The following is a 21,588-nucleotide window of genomic DNA, read 5'->3' as shown; positions in this document are numbered from 1 at the left end:
TTAATCAAATAAATGCAGACTTGGAGAGAATAAGAAGACTTTATTCTATACTTCATATATAAAAATCATAAGCGACCGCAAACTTTTGGTTGCGTGCATCAAGTATTACCTGTAAGAGATAAAGCACATAATCACGACAGAATGGAAGATACCATCAAGTCCTTCATGTGCTGACCTTTACTCAAAGGATGCCACTAAAGGCACATTTGGATCATTCTTACCAGACAATAAAGTGGTCTGAAACCACCAAGATCAGATAGAGGGAGCCACTCAGGGAGAGGAAGAAAGGAAGGGTTGCTTTACACACACCTGTCAAAACACTCTGTGAAAAGCACATTTTCATTTTCCTCTCTCTATTTCTTCTGTCTGGACAAGATAAATGTGTGAAAGAAGGTCAATTCAAACAGATGACTCTGGAGTTCTTAACTCTTTGTGACTGATTCATAAAAGGTTTGGCTCAAAAGAATAATCTGTTTGTGAATCATCCAACAATGACTTCAGCTTTTGAAAATAAAGGAGTAAAATCTGCACTGTTTAACTATTCCCTTTATTTTCAAAATGAAATCACAATGTTTCTGTTGGACATGGCCCATTTAGCGCAATATACTGCAAGTCAGACTGTATGCTCACAAAATATGATTTGCTTTGCCGTAATTCAGAATAGTCTGTACAAAATTTCAGTGTTCAAAACAGGCTGATGAAAATGGAAAAACTGTCGACTATCAATAAATATTGTGGAGAAGAACAATAACTTATTCCCCCCCACCCCCCACAATATCTCAAATTGCAATACTCCCCGATTTATTGTCTTAAAATAGACTGTTGCATTTAAAATGAAGACGGGAGCCATGTTAATCTGATGATGCAAGTTGGTGACCTTTCTGGAGAGGCAGACAACGAACAGAAAAAGGCTGCCATTGCATTCAGCTTTAAATGAGAGCGACAAAATAAAACCTGCTGTCGAGCAGAAACCCTCGCTAGTGTGTTACAGCGAAGACTTTAACCTTTAACGAACCCACAACAGCCAAAGGAAATGAGGGAACTGGAGCAGAGTGATTCCATCAAACATCAGCCGATGAAATATCACGCCAGCTTATGTTGTGTCAGTGTGTCCAAGTGGATGTACTTTAGAACAAGTTAATCTAATTTTTTTATTTAACTATTTTAGAGAATAATCCATTTTTATTTCTGCATGAGCCTGACAAACAATAAAAATAAAATGTGAAGGGGTTTTCCTGAGGATGGTTAGGTTTCGTCCCATAGAGCAGGACTTCTGAAAATTGGCATGAAACTTCTTCAGAGATGAAAGAAAAACCATCAAACTGACAAATCAAAAAGTTGGCTTTATTTTTAGGTCCCACTTTATATTAAGTGGCTTTAAGTACTATGTACTTACATTGAAAAAAAGTACAATGTACTTATTTTGCTCATGTTGTATTGTAAAACACTTGTTGATATTGAGGTGTGATACGGGTAAGGTTAGGGACAGGTGTGGTGGTATGGGTAGGTTTAAGGTTGGGTTTAAGTACGAGGGATGGGTCAGCTGTGTAATTACAGATGTAATTACATAAATTAGTTACAGCTGTAATTAGATGCTGGTATTTTTAAAATGTAAGTACAATGTAAAAACATGTATGTACACAACAAGTCCATTGTATCAAATTATTCGTTTCAATGCAAGTACATAGTACTTAAAGAAGCCACTTAATTTAAAGTGGGACCGTTTTGAAAACAAAACCATAATTTTTTTTTTTTTTTTAAATCTTACTGACCTCACAGTAGATTAGTACAGTATAACTACATCCTAACTATCCAATGTACTTATAAAAGTTTTTTTTTTTTTTTTTTTTTTTTTAAAGATGTACCATTCTTTTACACAGTTTCTAAACACTGGTCAATACAAGAAATCTTAGCTTTGGCTCAATGGATGAAGTGCCATTTATTTGCTCAAGTGACATGCATTTAAAACTAGAGCAGCCTACTGTAACAAACAAAACAGCCTCGCTAGGTTATTCTAACAAAACATTTGCCAAGGAAAATAATGCAAAAGCTTATGGGAGGAATAAACACAAGCTGACATTAAAGTGAAGAATTACATAAGGGATCAAAAATCAATGTCTGAAGTCTGTAGCCTGTGAATGCGTTCAGACGTTCAACTATAAAAGACGTCAAACCTATAAAGATCTGGTTCTTAAACCTGATCAAGCTGTGATAATCCTTCCAAAACTTCCACCGATGTGTGACCCCTTTTCACATAACCCAATTTTCGCCCTGTCAGTGGTGTATCCTGTGGTGCGAAAAGTCGAGTGAGAAAAACACGGTGGGCTGCGTTCTTGGCAAAAGGATGGAATACAAAAGTAATGCCCAAGATTTCACAGCAAAACTGAGGTTTGGCTCCAAGTGATTGTAACAAACAGATTGCAACAGTAATCATGCTTAACCTAAATATAGCATGCTGCATCTGAAAATACTACGGCCTATTAACGCTGGAGCTTATGCAAGTGGCTTTTAAATGGCCTGGGCTCGGTAATCCAATTATGTTAGTTCAGGACTAAATGACCAGAGCTAACGCAGCATAAAATGCCTGAATGGAGACAGGAAGTAGAGCTGGATGTGTCGGTCTAGTGCCTTAATGTGTTTTAAGGTCGTATTTTTGACGTAAATTAGAGGTTTTGTCGTTTACTTGGAGATGGAAAGTTGACACTGCAAGGCATGACAGTAATGGTCCGACACAGGTGGCTGTTAAGACTTGCCTTGTTGAACATGTCTGGGAAGGATCGGCGTTGCTGTGATGAAACTCGTTTTTTCTCGCCAAAACAAACACCCTGACAGCAGTGCCAAGCCTGAGGGGGCAAATCTAAGCAGTGAATCATGAATAAAATGCGATAAGAGGCAGACAAAAACAATAAAGCCGGAGGTCCGAATTCGGCATGTTCGAATTAGAGCTTTGGCCAACTGTGAACGATTCACTTCTCCGCTTCAATGAGCGTCGGCTCATGTCCAATCAGACACCTGCAGAGCGAGAGGAGAGTCAGGCCAAACACTCTGAATGCAAACCTCTTCACCTTGCAACCTCTCCAGACGGCCACCTGCGGAGCCGGGCATTTGCGAGCGATCTCGCATGGCAACAGGTTGGAAGAGTCGGAGAATATTAAAAAGCAATCAGAATTTATGCAGTGTTCAAAATGTCTAGAAAAACGAACCTCCAAAACATCGACCGATGGAAAAGAATTCAATAAAACCAGCAAGTGGCCACTTATTCCTGATTGCGTTTGTGTGGCTGGTGATATGGTGTGAAATTGAAGCTTAGTAAAGCTTGTTTGAGCTCCGTCCAGCTCAACTGTGAGGGCTGAAATGAGTCTGATCCCTCCAACGGTCTGTCTAAGCATTTGGGCCTGACCTTAAAGGACAAGTTCTGTATTTTACAATTAAAGCCCTGTTTTAAGATCGTTTCTGGTGAAATAGAATGGTTAAGATTGTTTTTTAGACAGATGCTGCCGTCCTGAGATTTTTCGGATTCTGTGGTAGCATAGGCGCACAGGAACAATCCTTCATAAAACACATAAAACTTTAGTTTACAAAGATGTAAAAGTCGTCTTTGTAAACTAAAGTAAAACTACTTTTTGTAAAACTACTTTGTAAAACTACTTTTCTCTATTGAGATCACAACGAGAGTGGTCTGGGGTGGTCTCACACAAAAAAAGATGCTTTCCAACAGGTGTTTTACCATTCGTTGTAAAACTGTAGACCTTTTTTTTTTTCCGAACGCCTCAAAACCGTACATTCTTCCATTGAGAGCTTAAATAATAGACACTCCAGCCCAGTAGGTGGCGATAATGCACCTTTGCCAATTGCAAGCAAACCACTTGTATAGTGTAGCCTACGATACTGCGACAGCATGAGACTACAGAAAGAATACAAACAACCCCATTTCCGTTTCCGGCAGCGGAGTAATACCATACATCACAGAACATACAATACAAGTCAATGGAGTTGGACAAAAACTATGAAAAAACCTGTTGGAAAGCATATTTTGCAGCGATTTTTGTGTGAACACCCCCCAGACCACTCGGTGAGTTTCACGTCTTTGTTTTGTGCACCTATGCAACCATTGTGAGGGTGGGGGGGGTGCAAACATAGATATCCATATAAAGGCTAGATATCTCGTCCGCGCTGCTGTCCAATGGAGGTTGACGTCAGCACCTGGCGGCCATCTTGTCACAGGCAGCTCGCTCACTCGTAACATTGTTTTAATGGTGCATGTACTTTTTAAATCACCATAACTTGCTCAATTTTCTACCGATTTTCAAACGGTCTGGTTTGTTATAAACGTCAGAGATGTAGTTATGATACTGCATACTTATGAATAATAAGTGTATAAATAAATAATCATCCAGAATTACTGCCACGTTCATAGCGTTTGTAAGAAACCACCAAACCGTTTGTAAATCCGTCAAGATTTCAACGAGATAAGAGTATTTCTTACATCAGATACCACAGAGCCCACCAGAAAGCCTGCCTGAGGCAAGATGGCCGCCGGTGATACGATAAAGACTCCGCCGTGAGACATCTAGCCTTTATAAGGATATCTAAAAAACAATCTTAACCATTCTATTTCATCAGAAATGATCTTAAAACAGGGATTTAAATGTACTGTAAAATACAAACCCCAATGCTGCAAAACATGATAATACAAAATTTGAAATACAGGACCAAATGACTAGAACTTAATATATTTACTCAATAGGAATGAGATATTTACTAGTCTAAGCTCTGGCCATTTCTCGTACGAAAACTGAAGGAGCCAGATGTGAAAGTAGATTTGGCAATGCAAATTTTACCCTTATCAACGTGAAGACTCAGAGGTCAAGTGGCTTGATGGACAGGCCAATTGTGGAAAGGGTAAACGAAGGAATGTTACTTCATATAAAACGCTTGGAATATTTTGAGCATCCAAATGAAGTGGGCATTCATTTCCCCTCAGCATAACTAACTCGTTCGTCAAGTTAATGGACTTTTGGTTTTCAGGCACATACTCACTGATGCTCCTCAAAGTTATTTAGAGAGCTGCAGCTTTTTTCTTTCTCTAGTATCAGTCAATAAAGTTTCCATGTGATTACTGTGTAATATGAAGTCTTTCCCTGAGGCAAGCTTATATTTAGCACACATTACAATAACAGGTTAATCAGTCCTGAATTGTATGGTTGTGAATTGTTTCAATATTAGGCTAGGTAGTAAAATTTTTGAAAAAATAAAAATCTCACTGCAAATTAACAATGACAGAAAACCCAATTATGAATTCCCAACTGTCGTCTATGGAAACACAATGAGACTACGATCTGACAAAGTCCAGGGAGGCCAGTGAAGGCTTTTCTTCATCGTGTTCTGCAGCTCGTCCTCAGTGCCGATAGCCCTGCAAATGTACCAAAGACGGATAGAAACACAACGCCTGAGTGCAGCTTCCTCCTGAGACATCTGCCTTTTCTTTCTTCTCTTGCCTTCTCTCTCAACCAGGCCTGTTATGAACAGCATAATTCATAAAAAATAAAATAAAAATAGACCATTCTTGTCAAATAAATATGGGTCTGAGGTTTTCCCAGCACTCTGTATGTTGAAAGAAATGTAATATTCTTTAAGTATGACCACCGTTTTACATTTCTGAAATGTGAAAACACCGAGCTGAATTTGAAGGAAGTAACTCTGGGGACGAGAGATAAATTGGCCTTGCTTTTAATAGTAGGAAAAGCTGGTCCAATGGGAACCAGAAGGCCATGAGAGAGGGGGAGCAGTGAGTCATCCGTGCAAATGTACAAAAAAATTAATTTAATTGGCTGGGTATGCTAAAGAACATCAGCATCTCCTATAACACTGATTAACTGCTCAACCAAGCTCACAACATTAACAACACAAACAGGCCATTATGTGGGTGAAAAACTCACACGTACCTGGTCATTACCTGATTAAACCTCAAGTCTCAAGTGGCACTCTGCCTGTGATTTGTGATTATGGCAGAAGAGTGTGAATTGCTAAGGATAACAATTCACACTCTTCTTGCATAATCACAAATCAACAAACAAATTAAACAAACACGTGACGGGATATGGAGATGCAGTGACTGACACACAAGAGGAAGCTCTGATGATGGACAGGAATGATAAAGATCTATTATGAAAATTTATAAAACGGTTAGTTCGAATCCTTGATTCTGATTGGTCAAGAGCTGTGCTTTATTCACGATTTGAGCTTTCAAGCATTTTACACATTGGAACGTTGTTGCTGTCCACGCTCAGGGACTATTTTTTCTAGCGGAAAGAAGGCTTTTAGTGAAGGCTTTTAGCTTTTTAGTAAGAAAATTGCACTAATACATTGTTTTTTATTTTACTCTTGTGTGGCAACCGTTTTCTAAAAGCAATAAGGTACTCGAGGCAAGTGCTGTATCGTGAATAAGTAACGGCTGAAGGGGCTGCAACCCCGCTTCGCGTCGTGCCTAACAACGCCCTTCAGCCGTTACTTATTCACGATACAGCACAGCCTCTCGTACCTTATTGCTTACGTAGAAAGGGCTGGCTCAGTTTAAAGTCTAGATGAAATCGTTTTCTTAACTTAAATTAAACAAATTGGTTTAGTCAAATTAACTTTTATGAGTACTTAGAACTTCTTTTGAGATCACAAAACTGACACGTTTTAAATCATCTGAATTGTTTTATAGTTTTGAGTTTTATGAACTTGTTTCTTTTAATTTAGACAAACTTAAATGTAACTGAAACTGGGCTTGGATTTGTATTTCCCAGCATGCTTAAGCATTTACTCACCCTGTTGTCATGGTAAAGTTTAAATAATGTTTTTTGAGTAAGATTAACTCAAAACTCTAAGTTTCAGAACTGAAAACGTCCTTGTTAGTCCAATAAAAGCTTTTATTGACACCAGCCTCAGCGAACGACTCGTTTTTCAAAGTGGGGAAGTATGACGACAAAAAGGATAAAACACCACCCCCACAGAAGAAGATCAACGCCTACTTCAACACGGCCGGTTTAGCCCCGTACACCAGCTCGCGCATCACAACGCATAGCTAAATAACATGGGTTGAACATGTATGGGCGAATCATTCCGGTTGCCATTTTACAACATTTGTTGAAACTCATAAACTATGTTAATTTGGAAGAGTTTCTGTAATGTCACCTCTTGAAAATGGCGAAATGAGGACTGCATTTGCAAAAGCACTACTACACATGCTTGTCAGATATTCAAATAAAAGATAAACTACAATATATAAAAATAAAATACTTAAAGTAAAAAGATAATGCTGGTCAAAAAGGTGAGCCATCTCTAAACACACATGACTGGAAAAACAGGTTTGTGAACCACACAATACACCTTCTATTCACCATGTCAATCAAGTCTAAGGCCCCGTCCACACTACTGCGTTTTCGTTTAAAAACGGAGAATTAAAACGAATACGATCTCCGTCCACACCAGCGTTTTGTCTGCGTATTAGAATTGATCTCCGTCCACATTAAAACGACTGAAAACGCAGATCACGTGACCATTCACCAACACTGGGCATGCGCGCGCCGGTGTAAACAGTGGTTGGCGAATCAGGGAAGGACACGTCATGACTGATGACACCCAATCATAGAGCCGAGCGTAAGCCTCTGCGTCATCGTTTGTAAACTCCTCCGTTTTGTCTCGTCCACACTAAAACGCCCTCCGGAGTTTCAAAACGCAAAACGCAGCTGCAGCGTTTCTAAACTTCTCCGTTTTAGGTCTTCGTTTTTCCCGTTTTAGTGTGGACGGGAGGTGCAAACGTAGCAAAAGGTCTCCGTTTTTAAACGAAAACGCAGTAGTGTGGACGGGGCCTATGTGCTAACCGAGTGTGTGTACGGCTTCAAGAAAGAACAAAGAACATTTGAGACGAGTGGATTTTCCTGGATGTACTAAAACAGAAGAGAGGTGCATGACGGGACGGTGAGAGATCTAGTGGAGCTACGGTTGAGACGGAAGTGCTGAAACCTAGAGATAAATAACTGACAGCCTGAGCTTTTTGCACTTTTAAATCTAACGTACCCCGTGAAAGAAGCCCAACAAGAGATGGATCGCGATCACAGATCTAATCCTGCACTTATCACCACTTACCACCTGTGCTTACGTTCCTGAGGTTAAAGTGAGAGGCATATGCTGAGGCCAAGGGCTGCCAAGACTTCATAAAACTTGAGAGTTTAAAAAAAAAGACTTTTTGCACTGAGGTCCTGTGTTTATTCTGGGCTTAAGTATGCACAGAATAACTTTCGCAATTTACACTGACTGGTCCTGAAGTTCACTTGTTTTGTAAGCCAACATGAGGCCCTGTGTTGTAGGGCCCCATATTGTACGAAGAAAATTGCTTGTCATGCTCTATCAATGGAGGGAAGATCTCTTGCTAATAACAGGTGCACCAAGCGCCTGGGGTATTCACAGGAATGAGCCGAAAACAAGTCATTTACCTCAGAGCAAGAGAAAAATTTGCATTTACGCCTAAGTAATGTTGCTTTATGTGAGGCTCTCTAAAGCTTCATTTCTCTGCTTGTTGCAGTCAAATTGTCGTGGCTCAGCACAGCTGGCAACAGGCATGGTGTTAATCGGCATATGACTTCCATCACGGTAAAAAAAAACTGTGCCGAGAACAATCTGAAAGCAAGAAATGGGCAAATTAGTGTAATTGAAAATGGCGCATTAAACAACTCATAGAAAGCTCTTTGTTGTCGGGGAGAATGGCGTTTGCATTATGTGAACGGTACACAATAGCCGTGTCACTCAGCGCAGCATGCCGGCATTAAAGATGCATGTGGCGGATTCAGTATTATTTAACGCACTACCGAAGAATGCCACATGTATTTACAGTAAAGATGTCTCCTGACAGAAACAAACGACTGTGGACCTAGTGAGGATGATTCATTTCCTCTGCAGACAAACAAGTCAAATGCATTTAATCATTCAGGAAAAATAACAGCAATAATAAAAGCCATCAGCCCACGGACTGCTAATGAGCTGTAATATGTTTGAGTCTCCGAGACACAATACATAGAAATACCAGAGATTTCCCACCCCAAATCCTTCCAGATGGAATATTTGGAAGGTCTAGTGTATTTTCGGTCTAATATAATATGTTGGTCTAATACAATATGTTGGTCTAGTGTGTTTTCGTTTACTGTTGTGAAATGGAAAATCAATAATCACTAATCAAGAATCGTTAATAATCGAAAATCAACTGTAATTGAATCGGGACTTCAATAATCATAATCAAATCGAATCGGGAAATCAGACAAGATTAACCACCCCTATAGTCAAGTCAAGTCACCTTCACAATATAGATGGTTTCAAATCAGCTTTACAGTGAAAATAGGAAATTAAAATAAAGATTGTTTTGGCTTTAAAGCAGCCCTAGAATAAAAGTTATTGTCCAGCTAAAGTACGTTTTTGATTGATTCACTTCCATTGCAAAGATCATCAGTAAATAAATAACTCAGGGGCCGCTTACATGGTACCGTTCAAACCGAAAACACAAAACCTCGTTTACATGACAAAGTTGTTTGCTGGCTTGAGAACGCAAACTTTGAAACTGGTTCCAAGGTGCAAGTTTTGGAAAAAAATAGAAAAATGTTATCTACGTGTAAACTTCAAATATGTGAATCTGTGAAAACAGTGTACATGTATATTACGTGTTTAGTCTATAGATATGCATGTTTGAATATGTACGTGCGCAGGAACGTAGTTTTTCTTTACAAATTGACCGCCAAATTACTTGTCAGACCTGCATAATACAGAATTTTTTGTCGTTTCCGCAGATTCACAATAGAGTAATATACACTCACCTAAATTATTATTAGGAATGCCAGAACTGCCTTAATTCTACGTGGCATTGATTCAACAAGGTGCTGAAAGCATTCTTTAGAAATGTTGGCCCATATTGATAGGATAGCATCTTGCAGTTGATGGAGATTTGTGGGATGCACATCCAGGGCAAGAAGCTCCAGTTCTACAACATCACAAAGATGGTCTATTGGGTTGAGATCTGGTGACTGTGGGGGCCATTTTAGTACAGTGAACTTATTGGCATGTTCAAGAAACCAATTTGAAATGATTCGAGCTTTGTGACATGGTGCATTATCCTGCTGGAAGAAGCCATCAGAAGATGGGTACATGGTGGCCATAAAGGGATGGACATGGTCAGAAACAATACTCAGGTAGGGCGTGGCATTTAAACGATGCCCAATTGGCACTAAGGGGCCTAAAGTGTGCCAAGAAAACATCCCCCACACCATTACACCACCACCACCAGCCTGCACAGTGGTAACAAGGCATGATGGATCCATGTTCTCATTCTGTTTACGCCAAATTCTGACTCTACCATCTGAATGTCTCAACAGAAATCGAGACTCATCAGACCAGGCAACATTTTTCCACTCTTCAACTGTCCAATTTTGGTGATCTCTTGCAAATTGTAGCCTCTTTTTCCTATTTGTAGTGGAGATGCAAATACCCCTAAATGCCTTGAAGCAACTGCCATGTGATTGGTTGGTTAGATAAAATTAACAGGTGTTCATAATAATCCTTTAGGTGAGTGTATGTATTCAATTAGACAATATTAATACATTTTTTTTAGTTAATTTTTTTCACTGTATTTCACTCTATGGAAAAGAGCAGCCTGGACATACATGTTTCTTTTTTTCATACAAAATGCATGAGCTGCACTATAGCTGGACTGAAAAAAAGTATTTGTCCATCCATTGATCTCTGTCAAGGTATAGAAAAATCTACAGCACAGAAGGGACTTGCCAGAGGTTATGTAAAATGAATTATAGACCAAAAAAAAAAAAAAAGGAAAAAAGACGAAAATCGATATGTGATCCATTAAGGAGTTAAGTGCTGTGTTCTGACAGGTGGCTCTGTCCCAGGCTGCTCACGTCAATGACGGAAAACCATCCGGGCGTAAATAATGCACGAATAAATCAGCCAGAGATTAATCCTCTCATCGTTCAGGAGAGGAAACCCACAGCAGGACTAAATCACAGCAAACAACATTAGCTGGTGAAGCCATCTATGAATGCGGCCCTTCGCTTCGCCCGTTCTGGGGAGCATGTGCGATATTTGCATGAAGGCTGTCTCTCAAGACGATGAAAGATTCATCAAAGAGCCGAGACTCGATTTGAGTGCAAGCCAAGGCGCTGGAGCCGTCACTAGCTTGAGAAGAAATCACACCGATTTTCAATTTTAGCACCACGTCCACCACCCAAACGCGTTTAGAATCTTTATGTTATATGCATGCCTCCATTCAAAAGGGTGATGAGAAACGGGCCATGTTGCCTGGCAGAACGCCGACACTATATCGATCTGATGCCTCCCAAGAAAAGCTAACGTCTTCGCAACGGCGATGATGAAATCATCCTCCTCCAGTGATGATTTAGCCATGCGGTGTTCGAAGAATCCTATAATGGGTTTGGCCTCCAAAAGATTACATTTTCCAAAGACCAGTAAGAATTTAAAGCCAGACACATTTACTAAGATCTCTCGCTGTGGTTTAACAATGTGAGCGGCTACCTGAAGGCTCTCTCCTCTAATCAACATTTCTCAGTTGAGGGCACACATTATTATGAAGGTAGGCAGGAGGGCGTCTCATTATCCTGAGTGTCTGAGATTACGACTCTGAAGGGCTTTCATCAGCGCTGTGCTTCAATCCTGGACTGAGGTCTGGCCACTTTGTATTCAACCGCTTCATATTCCGTGCCTCCCTAGTCAATAGTGATGAAACAAGCTTGCGTCTTGCTGAGAGAACAATAACGTAGTGTTCAAAGATTTATATCACTGTTCGACTATTCACAACAAGAGAGATAGCGGAGACATCCACTGTTATCTGAAACAATGTTTGACAAAGACATTTCGACACACACATCTTATGTAACCCGACATCTGAATCTCAGCGCGGGACGACAAGAGGTCATGCCTCATTAAATGAATAGGGTCACAGTAGGGCTGGGTGGTGTATAACCGTATAATGTTTCAACTGTAGAGACTGTGCTATAGGGTTTTATGTGATTTACATTTGAGAGCAATAGAGGCCCGAAAGTTATCATGTCACTTTGTAGGCCAAAACGCGGAAGTGAGTTGGCATTTTAGCACTCCTGGTTCCCTCGCTCTAAAGTCTATGGGTTTTTTGAATGGGTTTTTGCTGAAATAAGGTCTATGGTTAACAAACCCTCTAAATATCTTCACGTTTTAATCTATGACCGTTATAACCAGCTTGTGTTTTTTTTAAACTTTATTGTGTCTGCTTGTGTTTTTTAAAAACTCTATATAGGCTTCAAAATGTATACATTTTGGATTAACTTGTAAAGATTATCTTGATGGACAAAACGTGTAAGGGTCACAACTCTTTATTTTTTGCGATTTTCCAAAAGTCTATGGGGAAAATGCATAGCTTTTCGATCGAGGGAACCCATGTGCCGCTAGCTTCCGAGTTGTCCTACAAAGTGACGTCATCACTTCGGCACTATGATGAAATGCATTATTCCATACTTATTAATTTGTTATAAATGATTTTCTCTTAGGTAAAGTAAAAAAAACAGTAAATAATACAACTTCATTACAATTAAATTCATTTAATTACATAAAAATGACTTAAATTTGAAATCATTTCAGAAATAAATTTGCTTAATTATTGAACAATAAGAACTACTGCATGTTTACATAACTGACCATGGACGTACAATATACAGGGGATGTAAATCCGTCCCCCTTACTGTTTAGGGGGCAAGTGCGTTCACTTAGAGGTTTTCATGGGCCAATGAGAATAAATCTAGATTTAAATTTAAAGAGACAAGGTAGTCTATGCATGACCTGATGCTTTTATTCTCATCCAAAATGAGGCGATACTAGAAGCCGGAGGACACTCTCTCGCAGAAAGTCCCAAACGAACCATGTGGTTCCAGGAACTTCCTTATTTGGACAAAGGCATTCTATTGGCTGTAGCTGGTTAAGACACATTTTAATGAAATGTGAAGACAATCACAATATATGGTTTATGTGTGTTATTCAAGCTATCTCAGGGTATTTTATAATAAAGGATGAATATTATTATGAATAATGTAGTATTAATTCACATCACTATTTTCTGCGATTTTACATTGTATAAAATCTTATAAAAGACTTGTGCATTAAAGACTTAATGCACAAGTGTTTGTAGTACATACACCAATTATACCATTTTCACAAAGAATACACCAAAAATATAAAATACAAATTGTTTGTATTTGATTTAACCAATTAAAAAAGAAATTAGAAAAAATAAAATATGTAAATTAGACTAAGGTACAAAAAAAACTGGCATTACACTTGACATTTCTGCCCCCCTCACTTTTGAAACGATAGCTATGCCCCTAGCCCCCTACAATTTACTATTATACACAAATACTGAGAAAAAAAAATCAAAAATTACAGAAATTAGCATTTTTTCCAGTGTTCTTTTGATGAATAGAAAGTAAAAAAAAGCATTTGAAACTGAAATCTTTTGCAACATTATTAATGTTTTTAAAGTAACTTTTGATCAATTCAGTGAATCCTTGCTAAATAAAAGCATTGCTATTTCCTTTATTTCTAAATTTTGAATGGTAGTGTATTGTGCTCTTTAAAAAATTAGTGAAGCATTAAATACAAAAACAACTGTCAAGTCATTCACCCTGAAGAAAAACGAAGAGAAAAAACTTCCTTCAGCAACAGCTATTGTAGACGAGAGACGGCTGTTCTGCTGAAGGGTCTGCCTTACATCAACAAAACCACACAAGTACAGGCCTGATGAAGCTCACGCAATGATCCATCCCCCCTCCGGACAAAGCTCTGTTCTGCACCGCACAAATGAAAGCTTATACTATCACAGAGAGCACATTTGCTGTGGGACGCACTGAGAAAGCCCTGAGTATCAGCCGAAAATGGCACTCTTTTGATTTGAATCAGATCTTTCACATTCTGCCAGACTTTACTAAGAAAATCTAATTTGCAGGAGAGGAGATCGGAAATATGAGCAACGTTCTGCATTATCCTGATTCAATGAAGGCTTGGAAATGGGCTTTGTGTGTGTACTTCAGGTCACGCTTCAGAGTCCAACATCTTTTTGGTTTCAAAAAGGCTTTCAATTTATCAGAGTGGGTACAGAGCTTCCTGGATATACTGGGATCTCCAAATGAGCTCTAAGTGGGATGACTGAGTGTGTGTGTTTGTTTGACTTGGCTCAACGACCGGGCAAACAGCCGGACCACCGGGAGAAGACAGACCTAAGGCCCCTGTGGCTCTCCTGAGTGGTCTATTGTGCCCTGCCAACTATAAATGTCACTGATTTCCAACAGTTGCATACAAAGATTTAGGAAATCTGTGTCTTTAAACACGTAGGAGTCGAGAACAAATGCCAGCTACAGGCTTCAAGCTTCCTACAGGCAGTGTGTCAATTATAGCCAGCTTGCTATCAAATCCTTTGGCCAAAAACACACATTCAGTCTGGTAAAACATGAAAAAAAACAACATCTGTACACTCCAGGTTTACATACCTCTTTGCCTGAGAGATAATAGGCGGACAGCAGGCCTCCGACAAAACGGATGTTCACTTCAAAGACAGATATTTCGGCGTTCTGAGGAAATAAAGCACAGAAAAACAAAAGAGGTGAATATTTAAGCTCATGAAAACAATGTGACTGGCTCAACTTGAAAATAGGAAGGGGAGAAACGTGTGTGTGTGTGTGTGTGTACTACAAACACACTTCACCCTCACACACCAAATACAAAGAAATGAAACAACACAACAGAGCTGATAAAGCTCCGCTGGGATTGAGTAAAGATACAAACAAGCTCCCACAGGAGGGTGAAATCTGAGTGCAGATATTTTCTGCAGATCTGAGAAACCGTGACTGCTGGGTAAAGGGGTACCCTGATGCACGTTACATGAACAAACACATCACAGGATACAGAGCAGTAAAGAGAGGATGCTCCAGATGCTATCTTCAAATTAAAGAAATAGATCAAATCTAATATTTCAATAGAAAACCTCTTTGATGTTATACTTTCATCATATTTATCGGCAGTAGAGAATACTTAACCTACTATTACATCTCTAACAATATTTCAGTTCTCAGACAGGTGGAACACAGCACAACCCTGGATATTTACAGTATTTAAGCATATATTTTCCGTTTTCACTTGTACAGTATATTATTTATGGCAAAATGAGTAGAAGAAATGAGCACATTTAAAAAAAATGATGACTGACCTACACCTGTCAATTTTGAGAAAAAAAGGTTTCAAAGCAAAATCACCTGAAATCATACCTTAAAATCCCTGGTAATAACACCAAATTTGTCACACACCAAGTCAAAACCAAATATTTATATAAAAAAAAATTATATATAAAAATATTTTGTTGATAATTTACTCACCCCCATGTCATCCAAGATGTCCATGTTATTCTTTCTTCAGTCGAAAAGAAATTAAGGTTTTTGATGAAAACATTCCAGGATTTTCTCCATATAATGGACTTCAATGGGAACCAAACAGTTCAAGGTCCAAATGAGAGTTTCAGTGCCGCTTCAAAGGGTTTAAACGACACCAGACTATGAATAAGTGTCTTATCTAGCAAAACCATCGGTCATTTCAAAAATAGATAAAAAAAGTTTACGTTTTATAAGCACAAATGCTCGCCTTGCTCTATTCTGTGATGAGCGTTCGTGACTCTCCGGTTCAAACTCGTTCATCAAAATGAACAAATCTTTTTTCGAGTCATGACTCAAAGGGTCCTAGATAAGACCCTTATTCATCGTCTGGAATCGTTTAAAGCCTTTTGAAGCTGCACTGAAACTGTCTTTTGGACCTTGAACCATTTGGTTCCCAATGAAGTCCATTATATGGAGAAAATCCTGGAATGTTTTCATCAAAAACCTTAATTAACTTTTCAACTGAAGAAAGAATGACGTGGACATCTTGGATGACATGGGGGTGAGTAAATTATCAGCAAAAGTTTTTTTTAAAAGTGAACTACTCCTTTAACACTGAAACAGACAGCCTATATTCTGACCTATTGTACCGCACGGATTTAATATAATGTTACACATCAGATCTTTTGTCCCCAACAGTTGACCAAAGTTCACTTTAGACATAACAGATAATGTTTGCGTGAATATATATGGATTGTGCGATGTCTGAGGCGTCTTTGTGTTCATGCTTCAGATGTCTCAGTCAGTGCGAGTAAGATTGTTTTGTTTACATCGGTATGAAGTTCATATTTCATTGGTTCAGATTCATGCCATCAAGAATTCGATATGAATATTCAAAAAGTTGGAATGCCGCGCTTTAAAACGATACCAATCTTAAAGTTGGAATGCCGCGCTTTAAAACGATACCAATCTTGTGCTGAGGGAAAGTGGCAGTCGTCAAGAAGCGAGAAGAGAAAACAGCATTTTTCATGGACAGAAGAAAGGTACTCCTCTCTGAAAACATACAAATAAAGATACTTTTAGATGTTTAATTGCTATTTGGAGAACTGGGATCGCTAAATGAGGACTTGAACAAATTTTTTGTGAAAACCTCAAATTTGACAAAAATTTACGCAATTATCCTGTGCGCATTCCGACTCAATTTGCCAGCACGGGTCACATATATTAAAAACAGCATAATATTAAGTTAATTAAAGTTTATATAAAATCACTTTTACTTAACCTTTAAAGCATTTTTTGTTTTAATTTCTCATTCTAATTGCAATATATCTTTGTGCATCTAAATCTCATGCATAGCCCATGTTTACATTGTTTATAGGTAATGTTCTCTTGCTGGTGCAGAGTGCCAACTTGAAAAAAGGTTATACTACTAGGCCTCAAAAGTTTGAGAACAACTGTTTTACAGCATTTGAAAAATGCGGAGAAAAAAATCCCAAACACACTGAACAACCAAACAGCAGTTTTAGCTGGAACAGTTTGCATTATATTACATTAATATTTCAGATTGTGATTATTTCAGTGCAATCTGGCACCTGTGGCATGAAACCAAACCGCAATTCTCATTTAGCCTTTGTCATTTGATGTTAAACCGTCTGACCACAGCAAGACATCTGTGGTCTCGTCTGAGGGTTTATGAGGTGAATTATTTGTGTCTCTGGGCACCCAAACAATAATGACCCATTATTGCTAAGCATAGGAAAGTGCTATCATACGCTATCAAAACAATTTCATAATGATTCACAGGTGGCGCAGCAGAGACATATCTTGCATCACATTGGTAAATATCTGTTCAGAGACAGATAAATAGCTGATATCTAAGGGTGGTTATGGGCGTTATGAGGGGCTTTTGCACCAGACAGTTATAAGAACTCCACTATAGGAACTGGAGAATGGACACCCGAACCAACCCCAACAGTACCCGACAGGCTGGGGCGGGTTCAGAGACAAATTTTGAAATGACATTCGAGTCAGGCTCGGTCCCGTCGGCGCAATAAGACATTGAACATTTTAAATTTAAAACAGCTTATTATGATGTTTAACCGGATGCAAATGTTTGTTTTTGTGATTAAAATATATTTATTTAAATTTATTAAAATATTACCCAAACATCCATCTTTGTGTGCGGAAAATTTGTTTATGTTGCTGTGACAAAAACAAACGTACGCGTCATTAGTATCGGGAAAAAAATAGGGTAACACTTTAGAATACGGTTCCTTCGTTAATGAATAACTACACAAGAACCAATGAGTAACACAATATTAACAATCTAGCAACTATTATTAACTAACAAGAAACTCTGATTAACGAACTAGTAAGTAATAGCGCACAGACGAAAGTGGTAGTTCACTATTAAGTAATCAATAACTGCAAGTAATTTTTAATACTTCCCAGAGAACTACTGAAAAAGTTTATTAACAATCTAGTAACTACAATTAACTAAAATAAACTCTTATTAACGAATTAGTAAGTAATAGCTCGCAGATAACAGTGTTACTAGATACTTCTGTGGGAATTACTAATTATTTGGATCCATATTATAAAGTGAAGACCATGGGAACTAACTAGTAATGACTCAAGTGTTACTAAAGACATTTTCTAAAAGTATACTAAAGTTCACCAAAAATCTCAAATGTTTGCACAAATCATGACTATCATGTAGTAACACTTGAGTCATTACTAGTTAGTTCCAATGATCTTCACTTTATAATACGGATCCAAATAATTAGTAATTCCCACAGAAATATCTAGTAACACTTTCATCTGTGAGGTATTACTTACTAATTCGTTAATAAGAGTTTCTTTTTAATAAGAGCACTTTTTGTTTGTTGTTTGTTATATGTTCCTATTGCTCCTCTTTATTATTTGCTACTTGCTTGTATGTTTTGAAGTTAAATTATTTTAAAATTCCTAACAAACAACTGTTTTAATTATTTTGTAGAAAATTTGTAATTATTTAAAAAGTAGGCCTACTTAATTATAAAAACTAATGAATTAATAAGGGGGGGGGGGGGGCATTTGCTATTTATGCATTTGCTATTTAAACAACGTGGCGCAGGACGCGAAAATGATAAATGCGTTGGGCTGAAACTAGCAAGAAACTCTAGGGTCGCGCCTGCCACTGCATTGTGCCGGGTGTATGATAGTGCCCGGAAAGTAGACGTACAAGTTGTGTGATTGAAACAGCAAAAAACAAGACTAAGAGATAAATCTCCTATGACAACTTGCAATTCTACACATCAGAGGCTGAGATGGCATGTAAATGCTATCTATCTGGTTTTCCATGTTTGTGGAGTTAGGTCATGGAGTAAGTAGAAGTAAACCGGCTTTTTACATGGCTTTTTAAGAATGGTGGATGTCAGTGTTTCATACGGCGTGCGTTCTGCCAATCAATGTACACTTACATCTCTATAAGTACTTATTGCAGTGTTGTAGTCGAGACCACCTCACTCGAGTCCGAGTCGACACCGAGACCAGAGAGAGTCGAGTCCGAGTCAAGACCAAGTCCATAGAGAGTCGAGTCCGAGACCAGAGACGGTCGAGTCCGAGTCGAGACCGAGACCAGTGAGGGTTGATTACCTAATTTACTTTTATTTACTTAGAGAAATCCTTTTTTTTTTTTTTTTTTTTTTACTGAATTTACTTAGAGTTTAAAAAATATGATCAGTTTAGGGTAAAAAGGCCACATAGTAGGTGGTGTTAAAAGTATTTTTTTTTACAATTTGTCATGCGCAATTGCGCTCTAGAAAATCACCAATCACTGGGCGTGTCAATCAATTTAAAGAAATATTTTATTAACATACATAATCGTGAAAAAATAGTTTTAATTGAACTCGAGTGGACTCGGGAATAATTCCGAATCCTAAAAAAAAAAAATGTTCGAGTACGAGTCAATTCCGAGTCCAAATGGACACGAGTCCATGACAAGACCAAGACCATTAAAATATGGTCTCGAGACCGAGTCAGAGACGAGTCCGAGTCTCGAGTACTACAACACTGACTTATTGTGCCAAGTTAGACCCTTCTCTAAAGTAAATTATTCTGTAACTAAATTCGCTCCCAGTTTCCGCGGTGCAAACACGCCAAAAAAGCAGGTACTTCCGCCAATAGTTATAAGAACTATGAAAATGTTCCTCTGGTGCAAAAGCCCCTATGGAGAGCCTCCTCTCATATGCTTATACTGTTCCAGTTGCAACAGGGCTCCAGATGTTTCCGGATGATGGCTCAACCCTTTTGTGGGTCATAGAGGGACCTGTCAGGAACTGGCACAAAAAGACCATGACGAAGGCTTTCTTGTACATGTCAACATTGGAGAAAAAAGAAAAAGAAAAAACAGAAAGGGGAGTGGGGGGAGTTAATACTGTAAAAATCTTGATAAAACTGGATAGACTGGACTTTGTGTGAATCAATGGTAACTATTGAACCATTGGCAAAGCCTGAGAAATGCATGGCAGAAGGGACATAGACTGATGTGTAGAACTAAAAAGTGGGACATGTCAGAAGTTCACTTCTGCAAACTTCTCCCTGCTCACATGAATATGAACAAAGTCAATAGGGAATCAGTAGAAGTTATAAGAGGCAAAAGCAGCGATGCAAAACCTCCACAGACTCTGCAATTATTAAAGAGCTGCCTAAGACTTTGCTTCGCTCAGAAAAATATAAAGCCAACCGAATCGCTGATATTGATGAGGAAAGGGTGGAAAAACCCTTAGAGAAAATGATATGGGTATTTAAAAAATAAAATCCATCTGCAACAGACAGAAGCACAGTTATGATGCAGTCTAGATGTCGAACAAAACAGTTTGTGTTAATGCAAGGGTTTTCAAAGTGTGGGGTGTGCGCCTCCCCAGAAAAATCATTAGCTACTCCTGAATATCTTTGACAGATATCTTTGCCTGAATATTTTTGACAGATTTATAAAGAATCGGTGTGTGTATATATTAGGGGTGTAACGGTACACAAAAATCACGGTTCGGTACGTACCTCGGTTTTAAAGTCACGGTTCGGTACATTTTCGATACAGCAAAAAGAAAGAAATGCCAGAGAAATTTCCTATTTGTTTAAAGAAAAAAATATTTTTAAATAAGTGTGAGTTTTCCTAGATCTTGAAACTTTCAGGTTTATAAATAGGGGTCATCTTTGAAGGATGAACAAATAATGTTTTGGTCATCACGTTAAAAATAACATTTAAATATATATTTATTATAATATTTGAATTTTGAAGTGCTGGAAAAAGATGTGTAAAGTACTTGAAACCATTTCACCATTCCAGACAAACTGGTTACAGTTAGTGTTACTATATTAAATCCATGGTGAATGTTGCTGGTCTGTGGACGAATCGAAAGTATTACTAGTTCATTCACGGCACAGTGTTTCTCCTGGTTTCCATGACAGCGCTGTTTGATCTAATAGAGATCTACGGTTAATAACGGAGAAATGTGATTGCTTCTCACTAGATCTCGCAGCGATGTTATTACCTCAGTGGCGAATTCAAATGTTTTCTTTACCGGATCTCTTAGCGCGGTGTGTGTTAACAGTGTTGCTTGATCGAGATCGGCTCGCGCTGCACAGATGTTGCTGGTCCGAACTGATAAACGATCCGTGAAGCACATAACGAGTAGCGCAGTTTCGTTCTGCTTTCATTACGCTTGCCATTTGATGTTGCGCAACGTTGTGTTGGCCACGTCAGCACGAATTTTGCCGGCAGGAAAAATGGTCCAAGCAATCGTTCGGTTTGTATGCGTACCGAACCGGAAGCCTCGAACCGAAACGGTTCAATACGAATACATGTACCATTACACCCCTAGTATATATGGTTCATAAAGTGCAATCATGTATTTCAAGGGAGGCCCACTGTCTTTGACTTTGAAACCCCTGCTCTAATGCATACTTCAGATGAGTCTGCCCTAGAGAGAACAGAGAGGGATGGACACAATGAGCCACACTGTGCTTGAGAGCTGAATCTAATGCTATGTCTCTGATTGGTAATCCTTATAAAAAGGGAAGGGATTTTCTATTTATATGCTTTTGATCCCCCAGCAGTATAGTGTCTCAGTCTGAAAGGTTATCTCACTTGGGTTCGAGT

General features: G+C 38.7%; 1 protein-coding gene across 1 annotated transcript in view; it reads right to left on the bottom strand.

Annotated features, from left to right (window-relative positions):
- The window catches only part of man1a1 (mannosidase, alpha, class 1A, member 1), a 125,291-nt gene that overhangs the window by 51,056 nt on the left and 52,647 nt on the right, over positions 1-21,588 (bottom strand). The window contains exon 4 of the mRNA XM_039692126.2: positions 14,571-14,651. Within this exon, the coding sequence (XP_039548060.1) occupies positions 14,571-14,651 (81 nt within the window). The remainder of the gene's footprint in view (positions 1-14,570; positions 14,652-21,588) is intronic.

The sequence above is a fragment of the Pimephales promelas genome, chromosome 13, assembly GCF_988280905.1.
Source record: "Pimephales promelas chromosome 13, fPimPro1.hap1.1, whole genome shotgun sequence".
Taxonomy (NCBI): domain Eukaryota; kingdom Metazoa; phylum Chordata; class Actinopteri; order Cypriniformes; family Leuciscidae; genus Pimephales; species Pimephales promelas.
This window is presented reverse-complemented; position numbering and strand designations above follow the sequence as displayed.